At 40.6% G+C, this 25,151-nt stretch overlaps 1 protein-coding gene across 13 annotated transcripts in view; it reads left to right on the top strand.

Annotated features, from left to right (window-relative positions):
• Window positions 1–24,650, top strand: part of MAP7 (microtubule associated protein 7) — a 248,084-nt gene extending 223,434 nt beyond the window's left edge. For 9 of the 13 annotated variants that reach the window (XM_044001885.1, XM_044001884.1, XM_044001881.1 and 6 more), the window contains 7 exons: window positions 2,874–3,057; window positions 4,930–5,113; window positions 5,852–5,953; window positions 6,648–6,698; window positions 6,804–6,861; window positions 11,130–11,217; window positions 19,056–21,540. In XM_044001885.1, the coding sequence (XP_043857820.1) occupies window positions 2,874–3,057; window positions 4,930–5,113; window positions 5,852–5,953; window positions 6,648–6,698; window positions 6,804–6,861; window positions 11,130–11,217; window positions 19,056–19,326 (938 nt within the window). In that variant the 3' untranslated portion in view covers window positions 19,327–21,540. Of the gene's footprint in view, window positions 1–2,873; window positions 3,058–4,929; window positions 5,114–5,851; window positions 5,954–6,647; window positions 6,699–6,803; window positions 6,862–11,129; window positions 11,218–19,055; window positions 21,543–23,848 lie in introns of those variants that run through there. The other 4 variants (XM_044001891.1, XM_044001890.1, XM_044001883.1 and 1 more) reach the window with 3 other exon arrangements.
• Window positions 24,651–25,151: the final 501 nt, after the last annotated feature.

The following is a 25,151-nucleotide window of genomic DNA, read 5'->3' as shown; positions in this document are numbered from 1 at the left end:
ATTTTAAGACTACCACCAGGATTCCTGAGATATTTCTTGGCCATCCTTCCCACTATGCCCTTTGGTAAATTCACTCTGCTTTTATGCATGTGATATATCTTTATCTGTAAGTGACTGCATTATTTCAGGCATTGGTGATTTAATAATCAGTGTGGGTACTCCATTAAAGCAGATTGCAGTGCCCCTTGTGGCTACATGGACAGCCTTTGTGAGGTGACGAGGCTGAGGCACATGTCCATGGATGGTCACGGGCACACTGATGAGGAACCACTCTGAACTTAGCTAGAACAATAGGCATCATATCTTACTAGTCAGTGAGGAAGAGTTTAAGTGACTACTATGTGCAAGGCACCATACTTGAAGCCATTCTTGCTTGTGTTCTTCTGGGAGGACTCAGGATCACCAACACACCATGATGAAGCATTGGAATGGGACTTTGGAGGGGAAAATGCAAAATGAGAGAGAGAGAGAATGAGAATCAATGGTGTTGGCTTTGTTCTTATATATACAATATGTAGATATATTATTATATATAATAAAAGAATAAAGCCAACATCATTGATAAGATGTAGGAATTTGTCCTTATAAATTGCTTGGAAATTCATGAATAAAAGAAGGAAATTGACACTGGAATTCATCCTAGAGCACTAAGAAAGGTGAGGTGAATAGTGGTCAGTGGGAAAATGTCTTCGTGCGATCTACAGTGTTCCAGAGCAGTCCTTCACTGAGTGTTCAGAGTTTACCTGCCCTTGTGTGGACATAGTCACTTAAGAGTGAATATGCAAAATGTCATGGTGTTCTGTCCCCTCCGTGGTCACCAGAGTGAGTTGGAAAGGGGCTTGAAGAAAACCACAGGGCCAAGATTATCTGCCTGTTTTGTTTCCCACTTAGGGTATTCCCATGGTGGGCCAGGAAAGCAAAGCTCAAGAAAGGCATTAACATTCAGGTTTACAACTCTCAGGATCAGAAAATGCTAGAGAGGGATTATGGCATGAAGGGGAAGTGACAGCAAGAGGGTGGATAAGTAATATAAAAGGAAATGTTGCCAGAGGGAAAAAGGAGTCTGAAGCCTATTTGTGTGGGAATGCAGCAAGAGATGAAAAAAGCCCAAGAAGATAGAGAGTGTGTGTGTGTGTGTGTGTGTGCGCGCGTGCGCACACACACAATTTGTTCAACAAACATTTACTCACTGTTCGGCCTGTAAGTGAGTGTGTGTTCTGGGTGCTTGTTTTTACTAAGATGAAAAAGACATGCTCCTTCCTCTCAAGAAGAATACAGATTAAGTCAGCAGAAAAGCTTACAGTAGAGTGAAGATAAATGAGCAATAACCCTACATGTGGAGGAAAGACTCAGACAGTATAATACAGCCAACCTTTCTAGATTGTGTTATAGTTGGCAAAGCGCTCTACACATTTCATTTGAGCATCACAGCAACCCTGTGAGACAGGTGCTGTTATTATCTCCATTTTATGGGTAAACAAACTGAGGCTAAGAAAAAGTAGGTGGCTTGCCCAGAGTTGCAAAACTGGTGGGTGTTTGAGGCAGAGTTCGAATTCAGGTCTCCCTGAGATGACTTCCAGTACTGTATCCACTATACCAACAGCAACTGCATTAAAATTGAAGGGCAGGGGACAGCTAGGTGGCGCAGTGGATAGAGCACCAACCCTGGAGTCAGGAGGACCTAAGTTCAAATCCCGCCTCAGACACTTAACACTTACTAGCTGTGTGACCTTGGGCGAGTCACTTAACCCTCATTGCCCAACCAAAAAAAACCCCAACAACAACAACAACAAAAATTGAAGGGCAGACTAAAGTTGACAGCTCCCAGGAATGACATTGATGCTAGAGCCTTACTGTAATGTGTGGTTGATTATAGATAGTGTAGGGCAGCAGTGTCAAACTTATACAGAAACAAGGCCACTAAACCATACATAAGGATCCTTGTAGGCAGCATGGTGACTTAGAAAAACACATCATCATGTTCTGCATGTTCTAGTGCATTTTTTATTTTATTCGATATTTCCCAGCTCCATTGTTAATCTGGTCAGGGCCGCACTTGGTTGTGTTGCTGGCAGCCTGTGTGCCTCCTTGCATTTGGCACTTCTGGTATGGATACAATATAGGTTCGTGTCGGGTCTCTGATTTTTTTTTTCATCTTGTACTGAAGCATGATCTCTGGACTCTTTTGTATAGGGGCTAGAGAGGTAGAGTGAGTAGCAAGGAATTTCTTTTTGTGTCTCCTATGACTCTAGCTCAGCTCTGGTGAAAGAACCTTGAAATTTGAGTTGCCGGATGTTGCTTTTTCATTTCTCAGTCAAAAGACTTGAGATGGAAGTGTGGGATACACAAACATAGGCAGATACCCTGTGTTCTTTGGCCATCTCGGGCTTCGTCCTGGTAACAGGGTGAGAAGTAGAAAGAGTAGATTGCAGGTTATTGCTGGCTCACTATTACACGATCTCAGCCATAATGTCTCCATGGCAAGAATGCTGAGGATTGAGTTATTATCTAAGTAATGGTAAATGAGTAATAGATATCAAATTGAAGATCAGAGAAGAGATGAGACAAATGGAAAATTGTATCTTTAACTTTATGTAGTTCTGTATTCACAGTGGATACTTAATGTACGTTACTGACAGATCTGTATACAAACAAGGCCTTGTGTGAGAAAGCTGAGGGTTGGCCTCGCTGCATATATTCAAGGAAACTTTGTCATTTGTTGCCCAGATGCAGTGATAACATTTTGCAACAGATCCTCGAAGCCTCAGAATTTTCACTTGCTATTTCCTTTTAGGACACTGGTGTGTGAACATAAGAATCTCTTCTATTCTTAGGATTTGTTTCCACTGAATTTTATTCCTCTTATTGAACAGCCGCTCCACTGCCATCAGTGCCTTCCCTGCCACCCACTGCACCCTCTTCTGGCTTGGGTAAGACCTCTGCAGGGACCACTGACCCAGAAGAGGCCACAAGACTGCTGGCCGAGAAGAGGCGGCTTGCTCGGGAACAGAGAGAAAGGGAAGAACGGGAAAAGAAGGAGCAGGAAGAGTTTGAGAGGTAATGGGACAGAGTTGCTTTTTGAATATGGGTTTGCCACAAAGTCACATCTGAGTGATAAATGGACAAAGCCTTAAACTAAATACCGATATGAAGTAAATTTAAAAAAATGAAGATAGCAGGTGTTTACATAGGGCTTTATGGTTTACAAAGCACTTTATATGTATTATCTCATTTGATCCTCACAAAAACCCTTTAAGGGAGGTGCTATTATTGCCACCATTTTAAAGATGAGAAAACTGAGGCTGAGATATAGTTTAAGTGATTTACCCAGGGTCATGCAAATAGTGTCTGAAGCAGGATTTGAACTCAGTCCTCTTGACTCCTAAGTCCAAGTTAGCTACTTCAAGAGTATTACTAAGTAGGGGGCAGCTAGGTGGCTCAGTGGATAGAGCACTGGCCCTGGATTCAGGAGGACCTGAGTTCAAATCTGGCCTCAGACACTTGACACTTACTAGCTGTGTGACCCTGGGCAAGTCACTTAACCCTCATTTCCCTGCCAAAAAAAAAAAAGAAGAATGTTTTACTCAGTAGTATTCACCTATCCATTTGTTGTTCTTTCATAATACATACAAATTGTCTTCCTGTGAAGAAACTTCCAGTTTATATGAAATACTTAAATGCTCCATTCCAGGGGCAGTTTATCCCAAGAGACTAATGAGGTTAAAGTCAACAAATTCATTCCTTCACCTAAGCCAGTTAGCTCCACCCTATCCCATAGGGAAAAAATGATCTTTAACTCTGGCCAGGGATTTTACAGGTGCCTGACCTTGGATATCAGTATGGGATAATGTAATAAGTGCTGACTCTGGGTCAGCACACCTTAGTTTCAAAACCCACAACCTTTCTGGGCCTCAGTTTACTCATTTGTATAATAAAGGGAATGACCCAGAAGATCTGAAATCCCCTCTAGGTCCAAATACATGATCCTGTGATTATAGGATTAGGATTCCACCCTTAAACTATAAGGCAGTATGACCCAGTGGACAGCTGGTGGCACAGTTGGTAGAGTGCTGGCCCTGGAGTCAGAAAGTTGTTCATTCGTTTCAGTCATGTCTGACACTTTGTGACCCCATTTGAGGTTTTCTTGCAAAGATAAGGTAGTGGTTAGTCATTTCCTTCTCCAACTTATTTTATAAATGAGGAAACTGAGGCAAACAGGGTTAAGTGAGAGTAACACAGCTAGTAAATGTCTGAGGCCTGATTTGAACTCAATTTTTCTTGATTCTAGGGGCAGCTAGGTGGCACAGTGGTTAGGGTACAGGGCCTGGAGTCAGGAAGATCCGAGTTCAAATCAGGCCTCAGACATTTACTAACTATGTCAACCTGGAAAAGTCACTTAACCCTGTTTGCCTCAGTTTCCTCTTCTGTAAAATGAGCTGAAGAAGGAAATAGCACATCACTCCAGTATCTCTGCCCAGAAAGCCCCAAATGGGCTCATGAAGAGTCAGACATGATGAAAATGACTAAATAACAGCAAATGGTCCAGTAGAAATGGGGTCAATGCAAATCCATCTCAATTACTGACAAACAACTTAAGACTCATACTCATGGTTGAAGAATAGTAATCAAGTCCTGTATCCATGGACTGGTTTTTCTGAATGTCTATGAAATGAAGTTTCAAATTAGTGACTGAAGCAGCATTAGTGTTAGATGAATCTCAACTGTGGAAGATAGTCAAACCTCTGAACCTTTATGAGCCTCCTATAAAGATATATCAAGTAACTTATTCCTCTTGGAGTGTCGCACGTCTTCCTGAGACCTCCACATTTTGCCCTTTATCGCAGTTCATAGTCACATCAGCAAATCATCTTTGCAGTTAACTACAACCCAGGCCTCCTTAAGGCAACTCTTTGTCCTGTCCATTCCTAGGAGGAAGAAGGAGGAATTAGCTCAAAGAGTAGCTGAAGAAAGAGCCCGTCGAGAGGAGGAAGCCCGAAGGCTAGAGGCTGAGAGGGAGCAAGAACAGGCCCGGGAGAGGGCAGAACAGCTGCGCCGGCAGGTAGAAGAGAGAGAACGACGAGAAAGAGAAGAGATAGAGCGGGTCCAGAAACAGGTATGTGGCTGCCAAGAAGGGCAGTGTGTTTTGAAAGGAGTTAAGACGCCACAAAACCACCCCCCACCCCCCGCAAGTGGCCATTTCTCTCTATCTCGGGTTCAGTTTTAGAAAGATATTATTGTTTATGTTTATTGTTGTTGTTATTTGAGGCATCACGGTGGAGTAGAAAGAATGCTTACTTTGGAGTCTGTAAATCCTCCCTCTGTTTCTTATTTCTCGTGTGTGACCTTGGGTAAGTCACTTAACCTCTACATTTCCTCATCTGTAAAAAATGGTTGGACTAGATTGCCTCTAAGGTCCCTTCTAGCTCTAAATTTATCATCAGATTTCAAATAATAAAGGAATAATTTGAAAAGGAAATGATTGTACTTTTCATTGTTATTAATGCATTCAATCTGTCTTGCTGTTTGGTCATTTTTCAGTCATATCCTACTCTTCAGGATCCCATTAGGGGTTTTCTTGGCAGAGACAGTGAAGGGTGTTTGCTATTTCCTTTTCCAGTTCATTTTACAGATGAGGAAACAGAGGCAAACAGGGTTAAATAACGTGCCCCAAATCACACAGCTATTAAGTGTCTCAGGCCATAGTTGAATTCGGGTCTTCCTGACTCCAGGTCTGGCACTCTTATCTTTCCATCTTTTTTCCTGCTTTACCCTCACTATATCCCTATGAGGTTGGTAGAAGTAGTAGAAAGTCACCCATTTGGTGGTAAAACAAAGGATGCTCTCTCTTCAGCGAGAAGAAGAAGCCCGCCTACGAGAGGAAGCAGAGAGGGTTCGACAAGAACGAGAAAAGCATTTCCAAAGAGAAGAGCAGGCACGCTTGGAAAGGAAGAAGGTAACCCAGACACCCAACTTATAGGAATTTTACACACGGTGTTCTGGCTATTTACTAACTCTAGACTTAGAGATCTGGAGGGGGTGTAGAGGAAACCACTTCTCCATCCCTGATCCCCTAAACAAGACCACTGTTCAACCATTCCAGGAAAATAAGAACCTCTTTCATTAATACTCCATTCTGATGTTTAACAGCCATCACTATAAGGACATTATTTCCTATGTCTAACCTAACTCCATGGGGCAACTCATAAGTGAGAGTCTTTTTGAATCCCACTGCTTACCCACTTCTTGATACCTTGTGTGTGACCTCCATCCCTTCTTTGCATAGATGGGGGACTATGGTTAGGGAGTATTGCATACACTGCTAAAGGTGACCGCTATGTTTGTTAGTTTTGCTGAATTGCTTCCTCTCCTCTTCCCCACCCCTTTTCTTTGCTATAATATTGGCTCACTGGCTAGGGGAGAAGAGAGGGGCCTATTTGGAAATGAAAGGGATGTCAAAACACAAGATATCAATATACATTTTTTTTAAACGTGTGAGCACAGTCCTGGCAAACATTTGGGATGCAGCTATTGTCTCCTGAAAATAGCACAAAGGTCTGCAAACATTACTGATCTGCTTCATTTGTAAAATGTGCTAGGCTTGTTCTATTTCTAGGTCTAACTCTGCCTTGCTGTTTCTTCCCTGGTAGCGACTTGAAGAAATCATGAAAAGAACCAGGAGAACAGAAGCTACAGATAAGGTAATGGCGTTGGTTCTTTCTAACTGGCTTAGATCAGAATTTTCTTTTCCTTCTTTCTATTCCATTATTACTGTCCTGTATAACATAATGCATTTTCTTTTGCAGAAAGCTAATGACCAGAGAAATGGAGACATAACCAAGGGAGATACTACAGGTGGAACAGGTATTTACTTCTCTGTACTCTCAAAGACACCCAGGAACGTGATAGGATCATACAATCCCATGTTGAGAGCTGGAGGGGACCTCAAAGACCCTATAAAACCAACCCCTTCATTTTATAAATAAAAAAATTGGGGCCTAAGGAAGCTGGGATTTGCCTGGAATCATATCAATGGCAAATGGCAGAGTTGGGATTTGAACCTGTAAAAAAAATTAATTATTCACTAACCTGGAAAAATTATATATAATTGGATTTATGAAAAATTATAATTATATGAAAAATGATAAGTTTAGGAAAATTATAATTGGGCCATAAGTCCCTTTGTGGTCGCCATTCAATTGTAGAAGTATTTTTAAATGACTAGCCTAATTTGGGGGGCTAATCTGACTGGAGGACTAATCTGGGGACTTTTAACTAGCTGGCTATCTGACTGCTGTAAACTCAATGTGGGCCGTTTATAAAGTTCCACCACATTGCTCCACTCTCAAATTGATAAGCAAGATATTAAGAAGGCTCTTAACTAAATAATCAAAGCAGAGTTTATTTATGAGATACTATTTCAAATTAAGAATACAGGGAAATAAAATGTACAACCTGACTGCATTGCGGTGTGTATCTTTCCACTGTGTCTCTTTCCCACCTGTTGTGCTTCAAACTTTTTGAATACAATAAGGGCCTTAGCCACCTCTCGCCTCAGGGTATTCAGGTTCTTTATTCTAACTCTGAGCCCCTTTCACTTTGTAAATCCCCTGCTTCTAACTTCCCTCTCCTTACTGCCACTGATAAACCCCTGTGTTTCTCTGTCACTGACCTTCTGTCTGTCTGCTCCGTCAGTCTGCCCTTCGGCCTCTCTTTTCCCTGCTCCTAGTCCTTCTTGTCTTCTCCTGCGTCCTTGTAGCCCCATCTCTAGTCTGCCGCGCTCCAACCTTTCTAATCTCGTTAGCCGCCACTTGACCTCTTCTCCGCCTGTCTTGTCTGTCTGAAGAACTCCTTCCTCGTCTGCCCTCGTCTGTCCGAACCTCTCTAATCTCCTCAGCAGGCCTCCAGTCCTCTTGTCAGCCCCCCCAAGTCTAACCCCCAGATCTATATATACCTTTTCTTCTCTCCACTCAAATCTCAGGGCTTCCTGTGCCCCCACAGACCAAGCTAGTCTGCTAGCCAGGGATGTTGGGGGAGGGGAGCAGGGGGAGGTGTGTGCTCGAGCAGCTCGTGCCTCAGCACAGGCTGTCCAGGATCTCTCGGATAACTCCGCTCAGGTCTGAGGGAGCTGGGGGCTTTTTCCCCTCAGCTGTCTGACCTGGCGTCTTGTACAGCCCACGGGGCTCTTTGGCTCAGCTGAAGCAGAGGGGGAGGGGAAGAGACCCTGAGGGCCCAAGGCTTTCTAATCTCAGCCTAAAGGTAGGGTCCCCAAATCAAAATAAATTTGCATAAACCCAGGTCCCCTGCATTCAACTTTCTTTGCACTGTACCACTGGACAGATGAATCTAGAAGTTACATCAAGAAGTTTTTGTTTAAAAAAAAAAAATCAGGCAGCTAGGTGGCACAGTGGATAGAGCACTGGCCCTAGATTCAGGAAGACCTGAGTTCAAATCCAGCCTCAGACACTTAACACTTACTAGCTGTGTGACCCTGGGCAAGTCACTTAACCCCAATTGCCTCACCAAAACAAAAAACAAACAAACCAAAACATCAAGACTTTGAAATCATGTAAATCTCTTAATTATTAGAAGGGTCTTTAGAGGTCACTTAGGCCACTCTCATGGTAGAAGGTTGACTGCTACAGGACACTGCCAAATACTTCTAGGGAAGGAGAGGTCATTGCCTTTCTTTTTTTAAAATGAATTACATGTAAGATTATAACAAGGGCCTGTTTTGTGTTAAATGGAAATTTCATTTGCTACTTACCATGTGACAGAACATCAGAACTTAACTTTGTCCCCAAGAAGTTTTCATTTGCTTATTTGAGCAACTTGTACTTGAGGCAGATGTCTGAAAAAGGCCTTCCTGGATTGGCTATTTTCCTGGCATTAGGACAGTTTTATAATTAAGAATTTGTTGGAGTTTTTAATAGAAGTTCTGTTTTTAATTGCTTAGTCATACAAACACATACAGTCCTTAACTTATAAGCAGGTTTTATTCTGAGGAAGCAACCAGCTTCTGGAAATGAGCTTTTAGGATGCATTTTCCCATTGAAACGGTGTTATATCTTATGGTTAGTTTCCCAAGCCAGCCTGTAAAAACCCATTTGGCCCATAATGTACTTGAAATGTATTACTGTACTGTTAGGAACATTTTAATGCCTTATGTTTTTGTTTGTTTTGCGGGGCAATGAGGGTTAAGTGACTTGCCCAGAGTCACACAGCCAGTAAGTGTCAAGTAAGTGTCAAGTGTCTGAAACCAGATTTGAACTCGGGTCCTCCTGAATCTAGGTCCAGTGCTTTATCCACTGTACCACCTAACTGCTCCTGTTAAGAACATTTTAAAAGGTAAGAGCTGGTGTACAGCTAGGCAGTGCAATGGATAGAGCACTGGCCTTGGAATCAGGAGGACCCAAGTTCAAATTCAGCCTCAGCTGGACACTTGACACTAGCTGAGTGATCCTAGGCAAGTGACTTAACCCCAACTGCCTCCCAAAAAACCCAACCTCAGCTTCTGTGAGAAAAGGCATTAACAAATTCTCCTTCACAATACAATTCATCTATCTCTCCCCCACCCTACTCCATATCATCTTTTCCTTCCTGTCACTCTCTCATACTTGTTGCACTAGGATTGGGGGCTTCCTACTTCCAACCTACTGGCCAACAGGAGAGGTAATACCCCTAGCTGTGAAACACCGGACTGTAAGCTCCAAGCAGGCGTATCCTATCTAAACTTTGTATCTCATGCAGTACCTAGTATATTGCTCTGCATAGTTAATGTTCGTTGAATCTAAACGTGGGCTCTCCTGGCCTGTGGCAGAGCTCTAGCAGAGCATGGACCTGGGATTTGGAAATGTTGGGAGTAGGTCCTGCTTGTAATCTCCAGGAAGAATTCCTCATATATTATGCCCTCTTTTTCTTAGAGACACAGAGATTGCCACCAACTGTTGTCTGAGTCTGAGGTTTCTCTTCATCCTACCTTACTATACTAACAAGATGAAGTTATACTGATATATATGTGTGTGTGTGTGTGTGTGTTTATGGTATATGTACATACATATATGCACATACAGGTGTGCATATATACATATAGGTTTATACATAAGTGCATGCACACCTGCATATGCACACATACATATGCCTACATACATGCACATGCATATATATATATATATGGGTGAAGGTGAGGCGTAGAGGCAGGGAGGTGTTAAAACCCTTGACAAAAAGGTAACTTGTAGATTACCTCTGGGTATCCTTTAAGTCTTTCCTTACCCTCTAATTCTAGTTGTTTCATATGGTGCTCAAAAAGTCAGTGGATTCCACTAGGATCTGTTGCACAGTCTTCTGGTATTCTGGGTGTTTCTAGCTTCGTGAATTTCAGGGGCTTCAGCCTCACCCTGTTAGATACCATTGCTCCATGAATTCAGTCCCCAGGGTCTTTGCAGCAGCTACAGCTTTGCTTTAAACTCGACGTTTAGATTTGTGCCAGATTGCAAAATGAACCTGCTGAAATTGCCGTGTTGTTCTCTCATTTACAGCTCTAACTGAAAGCGGCTGCAGCTTTGCTTGAAACCCTGCTCCCTGCTTGGCACGGCTGTGAGCAAACAGCTGTAGGCCTTTGAATCTTACCCTAAATTCTGGAATCAGATTTCTCAGTGGTTGATACCATTGGCTCCAAATTTAGTGCTAATGGTATTTGCCACCATAGGGTGGCACACTTGGGAATAAAAATTCCTGTGTTACAAGATCTTAAGAATTAAAAACAAATCTTTTATACATTTTCAAAACAAATATATTTCAAGATTTAAAAAATTTCTTTTTTCGATGACTTGCATGTAGATGTGGAGGGATAGCTCATCAAGAGTAAACCTTTTGAAGGCTACATTACTTCCACATTTATGACATGGTCTTGATAAAAAAAAAAATCACACATCTGTTTCTGTCCTAGCATTATATGCATTTCCGGCTAGATAACTATAATTGATATTTATATAGCACATTACATCATTTCATTTGGCTCTGTTGGGGTGGGAACACACAAGTTGTGTGTGTGTGTTAACCAGAGGCTAGTTTGTTGTTGTTGTTGTTGTTGTTGTTAATTCTAATATCTTCATCTCTGTGGAAATATCCAGGGGTATCACCACTTCCATGTGTGACAGACTCTTCAAGGAATGGAGAACCAGTGACTAGTCCACATCAGCCAACAACAACCATGGACAGGTGAGTAAAAGCTTTGGGGGTATTTGAAAAATTATTTTTGGCCACAAGTGAGACTTTTTTTTTCTTGCAACTGTCACATATATCTTTCCTTAGATATATAGGAATCTGGCCTTGTATTTTATGTCATCTTTTTGTTTCTTGGTAATTGTTCATTAAAGCAAAAAGTTTAGGGGCAGCTAGGTGGTGCAGTGGATAAAGCACTGGACCTGGATTCGGGAAGACATGAGTTCAAATCTGGCCTCAAATACTTGACACTTACTGGCTGTGTGACCCTGAGCAAGTCACTTACCCCTCACTGCCCCGCCAAAAAAAAAAACCACACACACACACACATACATACACACACACACACACACACACACAAAACCCTTCTATTTTCCTAATGGCAAAAGAAAATATTGAAATCTAGAGCTAGAATTTACATAGTACTTTATAAGATTTACAAAGAGTTTACAAATGTTACTTCATTTTATTCTCACAACAACCCTGTGAGATGGGATACTATTCATTTATTCATTCATTCGTTCATTTATTCATTCATTTGAAGAGCAATGAGGGTTAAGTGACTTGCCCAGGGACACACAGCTCATAAGCATCAACTGTCTGAGACTGAATTTGAACTCAGGTCCTCCTGAATCCAGGGCTGGTACTTTATCCACTGCACCACCTAGCTGCCCCAGTAAGATACTATTTATGAATTTTTTTTAGCAGGCTGCTGCTCCCATGCCTAGGATAACAGCCAACAATAACTACAGTAGCAAAAGATGAGCTGATTGGTTTTTTTTCATGTAGCCCGACTTCACTAGGGCCATATCCATCTCCTTCCGTGATCTGTCAGCCTTGAATGATGCCAGATTACAGTAGAGTGATTCACAAATTTGTACAATTATGAGTAATTTAAGAAACCCACATTTATATGGTGAATTGAGGGCAGTGCCTCTTAGCTAAGAGGCTGTAGGTAATAGCAATTAACTGCCAACAATAGACATGTGATCTGGGAAATACTCCAGGTTACATGGAGTTCATGTCCTTTTCACCTCCTGTGCATGGATATATTATTAGCAATCACATTTTCAGATATAAGACAGTGGCAATGTGCTTAGATATATGTGTGTGTGTGTGTGTGTGTGTGTGTGTGTGTGACCAGAGAATTGATAGAAATATTGAATAATGCTGTTGAAAATATTGACAACCTTTCAACTGTAGTTAAGCCAAGGCTGGTAACTAACAAGGTTTTGTCTAGTGTTTTTCTGATTTCTAGAATTTATTTTTGAAACATCTAGAATAATCTCTCAGTCTATCATACCAATGTAGTAGGAGTTTCCATTCTCTGTAGCCAGGACTAGAACCATTAAAAGCTGCTGAGACCTGAAGGCCTTTACATTATTTTATAATAGTCAGGGTTTTTTTCTACTGTCAGATGTAGTTTTCCATAATCCTCTAACAAACACACTTACTCCATATGATATTCTGTGGTGTGATTGGCACTAATTGGAAGATAGCATTCCACTGTTGGCATCTCTTTATGCCTGTGGAATTGTTACTCCTTGCAAAACTGACAAAATCATCTCTGCTGAGAGTGTTATTAATAATGATCATTCAGCTGTGTTGAATAAATGATGCAAAGCCATTTCATAATTACCTTCGACGTGTATTAGACACTAGCTTTTTCTCAGTCTAAAGCATACCTTGATTTCTATAATATAACAACAACCTTGCCTTTCAATGGCTGTCATATACTCCCTGATTTACTCTTTAAGGAAGTCCTTAATGTTTTTACCAAAAAATAAAAGCACAGATTTCAAAGTGTTAAAAAGAATTCCATACTTAATGGAGGAGGAGATACAGAATACGGTGATAGTTCTGGTATTTGGCTAAGAAATTAACTAAATTATACATTAGCCAAGTCTTTTTGCTTCACCGGTACAATTTTGTCCTTGCTTCAAAGAACTTGACACATGATTCTTTATGAGTAAAGCAGGCTTAATTATGTAATATTGGAATAATGATCAGATTAATAATAATTAATAATACTGAGTCATTTCTTGAAGCCAGAAAGTACTTTGGCAGGGTCATTAAAAAAAAAACACTCTAGGGGCAGCTAGGCTTGTTCTAAAAAAAAAAAATGTTAATCAGTGTCTAATAGCTCCATTTTGCAGATGGGAGAAACTAGGGCAGAAGGATAATTTGCCCAAGGTTACACATCTAGTGTCTGAGACAGGATTTGAAATCAAGTATTTCTAACTCCAAGTCCAGTAATCCTAACCATTACACAATCTGGCTGCTTGTGTTTATATGATTGTACCTAAACATGTCCTCTTTTATTATAATAAATATTCTAGATACCTTCCCTCTCTTCTTTGCAGAGGTGAAAGATCCATGAGTGTTTACTATTGTACAGATTTTCAGATTTTAAAAAATATATATTGATTGGTTTGGGTGATTTCCCCCTGCCCTTTTTTTTCTTTTAAAAATTCTTCCTTTAGGGGACAGCTAGATGGTGCAGTGGATAAAGCACTAGCCCTGTATTCAGGAGGACCCGAGTTAAAATCTGGCCTCAGACACTTGACACTTACTACTTGTATGGCCCCGGGCAAGTCATTTAACCTTCATTGCCCTGCAAAAAAAAAAAACAAAAAGAAAAAAAATTCTTTCTTTAAACTGTGGGGACCACTTTTTAATTGAGGAGTGCTAGCTAAGTGGCTCGCTGCAATATTGGGGCAAGGAAGGAGACCGGCAGCCTCCCTCAAAACAGAGCAGGATTTATTTTAACAAGAACAAACTTAAAAAAAAAAAAACCACAAACAGGATCAGTAGGATCAAGGGAAAGGAAATAAAATGGGGAAAGGGAAATTATACAACCTGAAAAATACCACTGCCCAGGAATCAGCTGAGAATATACAGCAGCGCTCCTGTTGCCTTCCAGCTAGAATGGCGAATTCTCCTCCCCCTTCCCAGCAAACCCCAGGCAGCCCCCAGCCAATTGACTGGCCGCTCTGACAGTCACATGACTGCCCTCACTAGGCTTCCAATCATTATAATTTTGCCAGGCTCATGTAGGCGTTGGCGAGTGGCACAGTAGATAAAGCACCAGCCTTGGATTCAAGAGGACCTGAGTTCAAATCCAGCCTCAGACACTTGACACTTCCTAGCCATGTGACCCTGGGCAAGTCACTTAACCCTCACTGCCCCACAAAAAACAAACAACAAATTTCACATTATTGGATGTGGCCCATCATTCTAGCTTATTGAGGTCCCATTGTATCCCAGCTCTTTCGTCAAATACATTATTTTACCACCCATCTTTGTAATTTTCATAAACATGCCATCTATGGCTTTGTTTAAATTTCTGATAAAAATATTAGCCAGCATACAACCACATCCCAAGAGCACTTAGATATCTTTCTTCCAGTTGACATCAACCTATTAATGCGTACTCTGTCATTTGGTCATTACAAATCCACCTTCTTCTCTAGCCTTTATCCCCTCTTTACCTTATCCAACATAAGACAGCAGGAAAGACTTAGTCATATACTTTGCTGAAGTCCAAATACATCATGTATACAGTACTCCCTCATCAAACTAGCTGGTTGATCAACCCTATCAGAAAAGGAAATGAGGTTAGTCTGACATGACCTTTTCATGCAGAAGCCATGCTGGGTTTTGGTGATCATCACTACCCCGCCCCTTCTTTTTAATTTAAATGTTTTGAACATTTTTTTTTTAAAGTAAGTTTTGAGTTCTAAATTCCATTCCTTTCTCCCTTCCCTCCCCAGTTCAGTGCTAATACATGTACAATTGCATAAAACATTTCCATATTAGTTACTTTGTACAAGAAGACTCAAAATAAAAGAAAAAAAAGTGAAAAATAATATACTTTAGTTTGTATTCAATCAATATGAGTTCTTTCTCTGGAGGCTAAGAATATGCTTCATCATTTGTCCTTTGGGATCATCTTGGATCACTTAGCTGAGAATAGCTAAGTCATTCACAGTTCTTAATTGAACAATATTGCTGTTACTGTGTACAACATTCTCTATGCATCAGTTCATGTAGGTCTTTACAGGTTTTTCTGAAATCATCCTGCTTGTCATCTCTTATAGCACAATGATACTCCACTACAATCATATACCACAACTTATTTGGTCTTTCCCTAAGTGATGGGCATCTTTTTGATTTCCAATTCTTAACCACCACAAGAGCTGCTATAAATATTTTTGTACAAATAGGTCCTTTTCCCCGTTTTTGGATGTCTTTGAGATACAGACCTAGCAACCACTACCCTTTAAGTGGTTAGATTACCTTCCTCTTAATAGTGCGTTCTAGAATTGTTAGGAATAGTAGATAATATTTGATATTCTCCAATCCTGGGGCACTTCTCCAAAGTGTTAAAAAAAAAATCATTGATTCTGGCTGAGCAAATCACACCTGCTGGTTGTTTTAGTACCCCAGGATGAGTGACTTGAACTCATCAAGGAGTGTTACATGCTGCCTGATAAATGCTTCTCTTCATTTGAGTTTATATTCCTTGTTAACCTTTTTTGTTCTATGCTTCAGTCTAAAAATCATTCTCCTTCCAAGAAAAACAGAAACAAAATAGATGAGTGATTCTGCCTTCTTTTCCATCTGTTTTCAGCATTCCATCCACCATGAACCTCCAACATAGCTTTAAGGGTGGAGGAGAACTTCTTGCACATTATTGCTCTCCCCCTTCAGGTAGTCCAGCCACATCATTTTATATTCTGTTCCTTGGATGTGAGATCTCATCTCCCATCTCCGTGCCTTTGCCCTGGCTGTCCATGCTTCCTTCCTTCTTCTCTGCTTTCATTCCAGACTCAGTTCAAATGCCACATCCTAACACACGAAACTTTCCTCACTCACTCAAGCTACTAGGACCCTCCCTCCTGTCTACCTTGTATTTATTTTGCACATTTTCCTTATGGACTTACATATGTACGCATTGTCTCCCCCAGTAAAGTGTAAACTCCCTGAGGGCAGGGACTGTCATTTTTGTCTTTGCATCATGAGTGCTTAATTCTCTGCCTGGCACATGATAGGGGCTTAGCATTTGCTTGTGATTGGTTGGTTGACGGCCTTCATCACTTGCACCAACTGGCACAGTTTTGTTTTGGTTTTTTGTAAGATGGTGATTCTCTTATCTTTATCCTTGGTTATTGGCCCTTTCTTCCATCATCTATATACATCTTTTAAAAATCTGAGTTTGAAGGGGCAGCTAGGTGGAGCAGTAGATAAAGCACCAGTCCTGGATTCAGGAGGACCTGAGTTCAAATCCAGCCCCAGACACTTGACACTTACTAGCTGTGTGACCCTGGGCAAGTCACTTAACCCTCATTGCCCTGCCCCCCCCCCAATGAGTTTAATCAGTGGGTTCTCTGTGTATCCACTTCAGATCCTTCTTTCCTCTCCTCATTAAAACTTCTGCTTTTGTCTTCAGAATTTCATCTTGAAAAAATTTTTTAAAAAAGCATTTCATCTTGAAGAGTTTCCCCCAATAGACTTAGGTTAATTGTCCCTTTAAATATTAATTTCTACTTATTCTTTTATTTCCTGTCTCAAGCCTAATATTGGTCGTGAGAGGGAGCATTCCCCAAAATTCTGATGCAGCTAATTTCCTTTAAAATAACTTTTGGTCTGGAACTCTGTTAAATGCCTTATTTGTGTGCTTATTTTCTCCTCCAAGGACTTTGAATAGATTAGTCAGAAATTATTTCCCTTGCAGAAATCACATTATATTTCCTCTTAGTAGATTATTCTTGCTTATATGCTCAGTGATAGATATAGATAGATAGATAGATATAGATATATATACACATACATACATATATATGTATATTTATTAATTGGCAAAAAAAATCAATATTTATATGGGCACTTACTTTAGGCCCAGGACTTGAAAAAAGAGTCTATATGTTTGTCAAGTATGAAAGTAAGACTACTTAGTTCCCAGGGTCCTCTGTATAGGCTTTGAGGATGGAGAGAGAAGAAATAGTTGCCTTACTAATCTAGTTTAAAATATGCACTGATCAATAGAGTGCTTGTTCTCACTGGGAAACCAGTCAGGAATGAGCACCCTTTTGTTCAAATTGGAGGAAGCCCCACTTTTTCCTTGGGAGGGATAAGAGGGGGAACCCAAACTAAGTCAGGCTAGAAGCAATGGCGCAAGGGAGGAAAGAGAGGGGCCATGGAAAATGCTCTAATACCTAGGAATCATGAGGGAGTAGGGCAAATCAATTAGAAATCCCTCTGTCTTATATTCTGAGCAAAGTTGGGACTAAGGCAAAGCACAAGTGTGCAGCTCATAGCAGAGGGATACAATGAGGGACACTTTTTAATATTACATTTTTATATGCACATTTTTAACATCAGAAAATTCTACTCCCCATGACACATTGGTATGTGCCTTGTGTTGTCAAGTTGCCATAAAGGTTCAAAGTCTTTGATGGACAGTAAATCACAGGGGACCCAATTTTCAAACCTAGCCTAGGGCACTTTAATGTTGAGTCCAGATTCTGCTCCCAGTGGATAGATATAGATGGGGGAGGGCTTTGAGCAGGAAGAAGACATGATCAACATGCCTGCCAAGGAAGTCCTATTTTTCCTTATTTTAGCGAAGGAGCACTGGGTTTTATTCTGAGATGGCTGACTAGTCCCTAGTCTAGAAGCTTACCAGTGGGAATTGAGAATGTGAGGAACTGAGAGATAAAGAGAGAAAAGTGGTAAAATTTAGTGACCACTTAAGAAGTCTGGTTCACAGAAAAGAAAAGGGTTAAATATAGCTCTGAGAACAAATAGCCAGAGGGTAATGTTCTTCTCAGAGTATTTGGGAAGGAAAGTAGTGAAGCAGGTTTAAAAGGGGAAGAGGAATTTTATATAGAAATGATGAGATAGCTATGAAGTACCAAGCATCCATATTGAAATAGGAGCTTGAGGAGCAGCTAGGTGGCTCAGTAGATAAAGCACCGGCCCTGGATTCCGGAGGACCCGAGTTCAAATCCGACCTCAGATGCTTGACATTTACTAGCTGTGTGACCCTGGGCAAGTCACTTAACCCTCATTGTTCCACCCCCCCCCAAAAAAAAAAAGAAAAGAAAAGAAATAGGAGCTTGAATAGCCTGAGGAACAGCAAATGAACAATGTATGATACTATGAAAATAGCACTAAAAACAGGAGTCAAGTGGTCATGTGCTCTTGACTCTCTGAGTTGGATCTCTTTGAGTTGTGTTATCAACCCAAGAAATTTGGGTTGAAGTCCTGACTCCAACATGGAGTTGCTGTGTGACCAGTTCTCCAAGACTATATTTCTCCATCTCTAAAATGAGACTAATTGCATTTGTATATCTTATTTCATAGGAAATCCCTTGAAAAGCATAACATGTTTTTAAAATACAAAATTGCGTTCATTATTATAATTGCTATGATCATTAGCTTGATGAAGTTCCTTAACATGTTGAAAATCAACAAGTATGGGTCTCAAAGAGAGGCAGTGAAGGATTGGAGTCAGAGGACTGGGTTTAAATTGTGGGTCTGGCACTTAATTATGTCTATGACCCAGAGAAAGTCAACTGAGTTTCAGTTTCCTCATCTGGAAAATAAGAGAATCAGACTCATATTTAAGGTCTTTTCCAGCTCCAAATGTCTGTTCTTATGTCTTTGTCAAAAAGCAAAACATTATCTGGCCAATATTACCATTTCTGTTGCTAACAAAATAATGAATAATGTTACCAATAAGTCATTTCTATGAAGCAGTAGGTGGCTGCCCTAAAAGAGAAATGTTCATTTCTATATTCTTTAACTGTGTCCTTTTAAATGTTTTCTAGTACCCTCAATACTGAAAATCAACCAAATGAAAATGGAGTGTCTCTGCAGAATGACACCTTTGAAGAAATCATAAACTTACCCATCGGATCTAAACCGTCTAGATTGGATATCACTGACAGTGATGGAAGCCCAGAAATTCCTTTGAATCCAATTTTAGCCTTTGATGATCAGGGGACTCTTGGGCCATTGCCTCAGGTAGATAGTGTTCAAACACAGCAAACGGCAGGTAAGTTTGCCGAGGACCAGTTGTTGCAATTGTCAGAAAACTGAAAAATCAATTGGCTGGTACCTTATGAAAGGTATGGAGACCTTAAGCTCTGCCCCTGGGTGTCACCTGAAGGGCTTTGTATTTTGGAGTTCAAAGCTTTATACCTTTGTGGAGGAAACAGAACAACTATGTAAACTCCACTGAAAACTGTTGTAAAGGACAACATCCAATAGGATGAATGAATGAATGAATGAATGACCTCTAAGGTCTCCACTAACTGACTGCTCCAAGCAGGAATCCCTGCTTTATCTGTGCCTTCCTGTATTTGCACAAACTGTTTCCTCCAACCCTGGAAAACACTTCCTCTTCATGTGTCTTTGGTAATCCTTCTCTCCCTCTGGATTTTAGCTCAGCTAGCTTTAGCTTTCCATTTTACCTCCTCCATCAGCCTTCTTGGATTCATCCTTGTTGTTAACATTTCCTCCCTCTTCTAATTTTCAAAGCACTCTGCCTCATCCCTCCCTTGCTCCTTTTACTCCCTACATTGCTTTAGACCAAACTATTGTGCACCCCCAAGAGAATGTAAGCTTCTTGAAGGCAAGGATTGTTTGGGAGGGGGTGGGGTTGTCTTTGTATCTCCAGCACCTGGCACATAGAGGGCTTAATAAATATTTGTTAAATTAAATTATATTCAGTTATTTAGTCTCTGCTTAAACTGAACATTTCTGATGAGAAACTCACTCTTTGAAAGCTCATTTGGGGGTTTACTTTTTCTTCCTTGTATACTGACCTGGAATCCGCCTCCTTATTACTTCTTCCTAGAGCTTTATAACCCAGAGAATAGAAAACTCAGGGGGCATATGATGACTGGCCTCAAGAATTTGAAGGATTTTCATGTGAAGGAGGGATGAACAATGGTTGGAAAGTACAAGAGAACAAAATTTAAGTCTGATGTCAAGAAAAACTGTCCAGGGGCAGCTAGGTGATGCAGTGGATAGAGCAGTGGCCCTGGAGTCAGGAGGACCTGAGTTCAAATTCGACCTCAGACACTTAACACTTACTAGCTGTGTGACCCTGGGCAAGTCACCTAACCCAGATTGCCTCAAAAAAAAATTAAGAAAAACTGTCCAACAATAAGAGTTTTCTGGAAGTGGAACAGACTGTCTTGAGAAGTGGTAGGGTCTCCCTCCTCAGAAGGCTTCAAATAGAAGCTAGAAAACCACTGATCAACTACATTTTAATGGGAATTCCATTCTTGGATGGGAAAACTAGATGGCTGGCAAGGTCCAACTCAAATTCTGTTTCTGGGAGTATCCTCTAGAGCCAGAGAAGACATCTGCTTCCAACATGGCAACTGTTCAGAGTTAGGCGTAGCCATCGCAGACTGCCTAAGCCTCCTTTCCTCTTACCAAAGTACCGCCCCCCCCCCCAAAAAAAAAGTATCACTTTCCTTTATTTTCTGTTTTGTTTTCTTTTTTGTTTTGGTGAGGCAATTGGGGTTGAGTTGCCCAGGATCACATAGCTAGTAAGTGTCAAATGTCTGAGGCCAGATTTGAACTCAGGTCCTCCTGACTCCAGGGCTGGTGCTCTATCCACTGCGCCACCTAGCTGCCCCACTTTCCTTTATTTTCAAAGGTCAAAGGCCATAAAGAAAGGTTCATTCTATTGATCTATTTGATGTGGCCTGAGAAATGATACAATCTTGTAAGTTAAAACAGACTACCACTTGTCTTCCTGGTGATTGGTACAGATCATTTGGAATCAGTCCTAGGGCCAGATTTTAAGTTGAACAGGCTTTTTAAAGGCAGAAGTAGCTAACTTACCACACTGAACAGCTGTGAAATCTGCCTTTTGATTAAGGGTGGTAGCTGCTATTAAAAGTTCCTGTCCTTGTCTGTGCTACCATCTCTAAGGCTCAGGAACAGCCAGAAGCCTTTGCTCAAAAAGAGCAGCTATTAGAGGAGTCGGTGCTAAGTCACTTGCAGCATCATGTGCCCAGCTCTAAGGAGTTACTGTCATCATTAAGTATTGCCAACACAGCAGGTGGCAGCCCATTGTATGACTGTAGCCAAGTTAGATAGTCAGCCCCATCACTGTGGCCTTAAAAATAGGTGGATTATCGAGGCAGTAAGGTGTAGGTAGTGGGTGGAGAGCTAGCCTCAGAGCCAAGAAGACCTGGGTTCAAGGCTTTCTAATACTGTGTGGTCCTGTCTTTCAGACAACTTAGAATCTATTTTGTTTGTTTTTTTGTGAGGCAATTGGGGTTAAGTGACTTGCCCAGGGTCACACAGCTAGTAAGTGTCAAGTGTCTGAGGCCGGATTTGAACTCAGGTCCTCCTGACTCCGGGGCCAGTGTTCTATCCACTGTGCCACCTAGCTGCCCCCAACAACTTAGAATCTAAATTTTAGGGCATTCCCAATATGGATTGGTTGGAGAAGTTTCTCATGGGGAGTTCCCTAAACCAATGAAATCACAAATTTGGTTAAAAAAAAAAAGAAAAAGAAGAACAAACGGACTGTGCTGTGCTCGTTTCCTATTATACTTTCTTTGGTTTTTGTTTAGCTTTCTGCTAAGGCAGACTGCTTTGTAATATCTCATGTGTGAGCCTTAATGCATTGTGAAGAAAGCTGATATAGTGAGGGATGTTTAACCTGCTGAAATGAATCCTTACTAGTGGTCCTGGTGTTATAGGTTTAAGATGGACTTGAGACCGAGGTCTTTCAAAAACCTATGATGGGGGCAGCTAGATGGCAAAGTGGATAGAGAACCGGCCCTGGAGTCAGGAGTGCCTGAGTTCAAATCCGGCCTCAGATGCTTAACACTTACTAGCTGTGTGGCCCTGGGCAAGTCACTTAACCCCAATTGCCTCACTAAAAAAAACAAAAAAACCCTGTGATGAAAACAGTTCAACAAACATGTGTGATCCTGCACAGAGCCCTAGAGGCATTTGTAGGTTTATGCAGGACCTAGGCCTCTCCCCTTGGAGCCTACACTGTCACACAAGGATAGGGCACAAATAACTATAAAACCAAATGAAACATAAATACATAAAGTATAGACAAAGTGCCCAAAGTCAGAGGAAGAAAAGGGAAAATGGGCTAGAATAGTCAGATCAGGAAAGATTTCATGGATAGGAATAGAGAGAGAGAGAGAGAGTGTGTGTGTGTGTGTGTGTGTGTGTCTTAAGAGGGTGGGAGAAATTAACAAAGCCAGTAGACACACAAGTACTATGCATGGGTTCAGGGTATAACCAAGTTTGGCTAGAGAATAGAGTATATAAAGTTAAATGGGATTGAAACAAACCTGGAAAAATACAGTGCCATCAGATCATGAAGGACCTTGAATTTCAGACCAAAAAAGTTGACTTACTTAATAGGCAAGGTTTTGAGCCAAAGAACATTACTAGATCTGTGCATAAGGAACACTGGTCTGTGAACTGTATGAAGAATGAAGGGAAAAAGACAGAGGGTCAGGAGAATGTTGCAGCTCTTTAGACAGGTGGATCAAGATGCTGAAAATGGAAAGAGAACAGATGGACAGATGAGAGAGTACAGAGATGGGACTGATAGGAATTGACAAATAATTGGATACGGGAGGAGAGAAATAGAAATATTTGAATCAAAAAGAGGTTTTTCGTTTTGTTTTTCGAAAAGATAAACTCAGTTTTCAACATGTCGATTTGAAGTGTCCACAAAAAAAATCCAAGTAAATGGACATGTCCTGAAGGCAGTTGGGGATGCAGGGCTATAGCTCAGGAAAGAGATCAGGGCAAGTGACAGATTTGGGAGTGAACTGCACAGAGATGAGACCTGAAACAGAGAGAGAGTGAGAGAGAGAGAATGAATCCAAGGACAGGACCTTTGGGTTAGAATGAGGAGTCAGAAAAGAGAGAAGAGGGACAATTAGGCAGGCAGGAAAGATGAGTGTTTGGTGTTTCCGAAACCAATAAGACTTTCCAATAAATGATGATGGTGGACAGTGTCAAGTGATACTGAGGGGTCAAGGAGTATGAAGACTGAAAAAAGGCCATTGAATGTGGTGAGTAGGATCCTAGTCAACAAATTGCTTCCTTCTTCTACTTTGTTGGCTATTAAATCATCAGGAGGAATATTATTCCTCCTTAGGTGGTAGAAAATGTCCCTGTATGATTTCATAATTTCTTCTTGCATGAAATCAAAGAGAAGGAAGAAATTCCAGTTTTGCATCTCTGAATTTAGGCAACTTGTTCCAGGCACTTCTCATACTTACGGTTTTCTCTCTTTCAAGTCTACTGAAAATAACTTCCTAATTCAATCCCCTTCTCTTTTTAGCACTAGGTCCCATTTGTGGCACGTCCTAGTTTGGATTTCTGCTACAAGTGTCTTTTAAAAATATATATAGATAGATAGATAGATAGATAGATAGATAGATAGATAACGAAATGGCATGGTATCATAAATTCAAGATCCCTTGTCTTCCTGGTGGTTGTTGCAGATCATTTGAATTTAACAATGTTTGAACCCGACTGGTAAATTTTATATTCTTTGAGCAGGTTTTTCATGTGATTGTCATAACATATTTCTTTTTCCTGTCTCCTAATATAGAAGTTATATGACCATTTCTTCTGAAGAACCAAAGGTGAAGTTTAATAAGCATTTCTACAGTTAATGGAATTCCTTTCATGCTATGAAGGAGTGGTTTTTTCCCCTTCCTTTCTCCAGTTTTCTAAAGATTTCTTGGATATCTTTTTGAAGAGACTTTATCAAAACCAGCTAAAGAAACCTTGGGGAATAGACTGGATCGCCTTTCTAATAGTTTTTGCCAATAGAAAAAAAAAAAGTCACGCTTCATATACTCAGCACTTTTTAATGGCTTTTTCCACACATGCTCCTTCTTAGCAAATCGATATGTTCTGTGTTCTTTGAAAGACCAAATGCACTGGGATTTGAAAGGGCTGGGCTAACTGGGATGATTTTTCAGGTGGTTGTCTTGGTTTTAAATGCTGTAATGTAAAATTGGCAATGAAAACATTTATAAATCTAATACTTGAAAAAGTAAATACCTCCTTCCTCTCCAGCTAGAGCTAATGGGGGGAGGGGTGTTTAAATTAAGCCTGTTTGTTTAAATACTTTCACCGAGCTCTATTTGTAGGGGCAAATGATAGGCTTCTGTATCAGGTTCTTGTCAATGCAACTCCTACATGGACATTCTGTAAATTCAGCCATTGTTACTTTCTTCTTAAATCTTCTTTTGAGAAAGCAAACAAAAACATTTTAAAATGTGAAAAAATGGAAAGCATTATTTTTTCATGAATGAGAAATAATCTGCTGTACTCTTAAATAATGTATTTATGAAGTTTGTCCAGTTTGAAAAAAATCAAATAAATTAGAAAAATGTGGCAAATGATCTTTGTAAACTTGATTGGTTTTCTTTTTAGTTGCATTTATTCTTTGAGCACCATAAGAGAATAATATGTTAACATGTTAAGGGAAACATAAGAAGGTAAAAAAGAAACAAGCAAGAGAAAATGTAAGAGATTTAATAAGGTTAAACTTTGTATTTCTACATGGCAAGATAATATTTGTAGCTCTTAAGAAATTTATTACTATAAGGACAATTAGAAGGAATATACATAGAGAGAAAGTGCAGGTATAAAGTGACTTTAATGGGATGATGCCCAACAAAACTAAAGGGTGAGAAAGAAGATTGCACTGCATGAAGGAGGAGGGAGAGAGTGGTGTAAGTTATCTCACATGAAAGAGCTATTATAAAGGGGAAGGTGTGGGGGGATGGCAAGCAAAGAAATTTTACTCATCAAAATTGGCTCAGAGGAAACACACACACACACACACACACCCTTGACTAGAAAAATCTGTCTTAACCTATAAGGAAATAAAAAGGGATGGG

The sequence above is a fragment of the Dromiciops gliroides genome, chromosome 4, assembly GCF_019393635.1.
Source record: "Dromiciops gliroides isolate mDroGli1 chromosome 4, mDroGli1.pri, whole genome shotgun sequence".
In the NCBI taxonomy this organism is placed as follows: domain Eukaryota; kingdom Metazoa; phylum Chordata; class Mammalia; order Microbiotheria; family Microbiotheriidae; genus Dromiciops; species Dromiciops gliroides.
The sequence above is the reverse complement of the archived record's forward strand: the minus strand, read 5'-3'. Positions and strand labels throughout refer to the sequence as shown.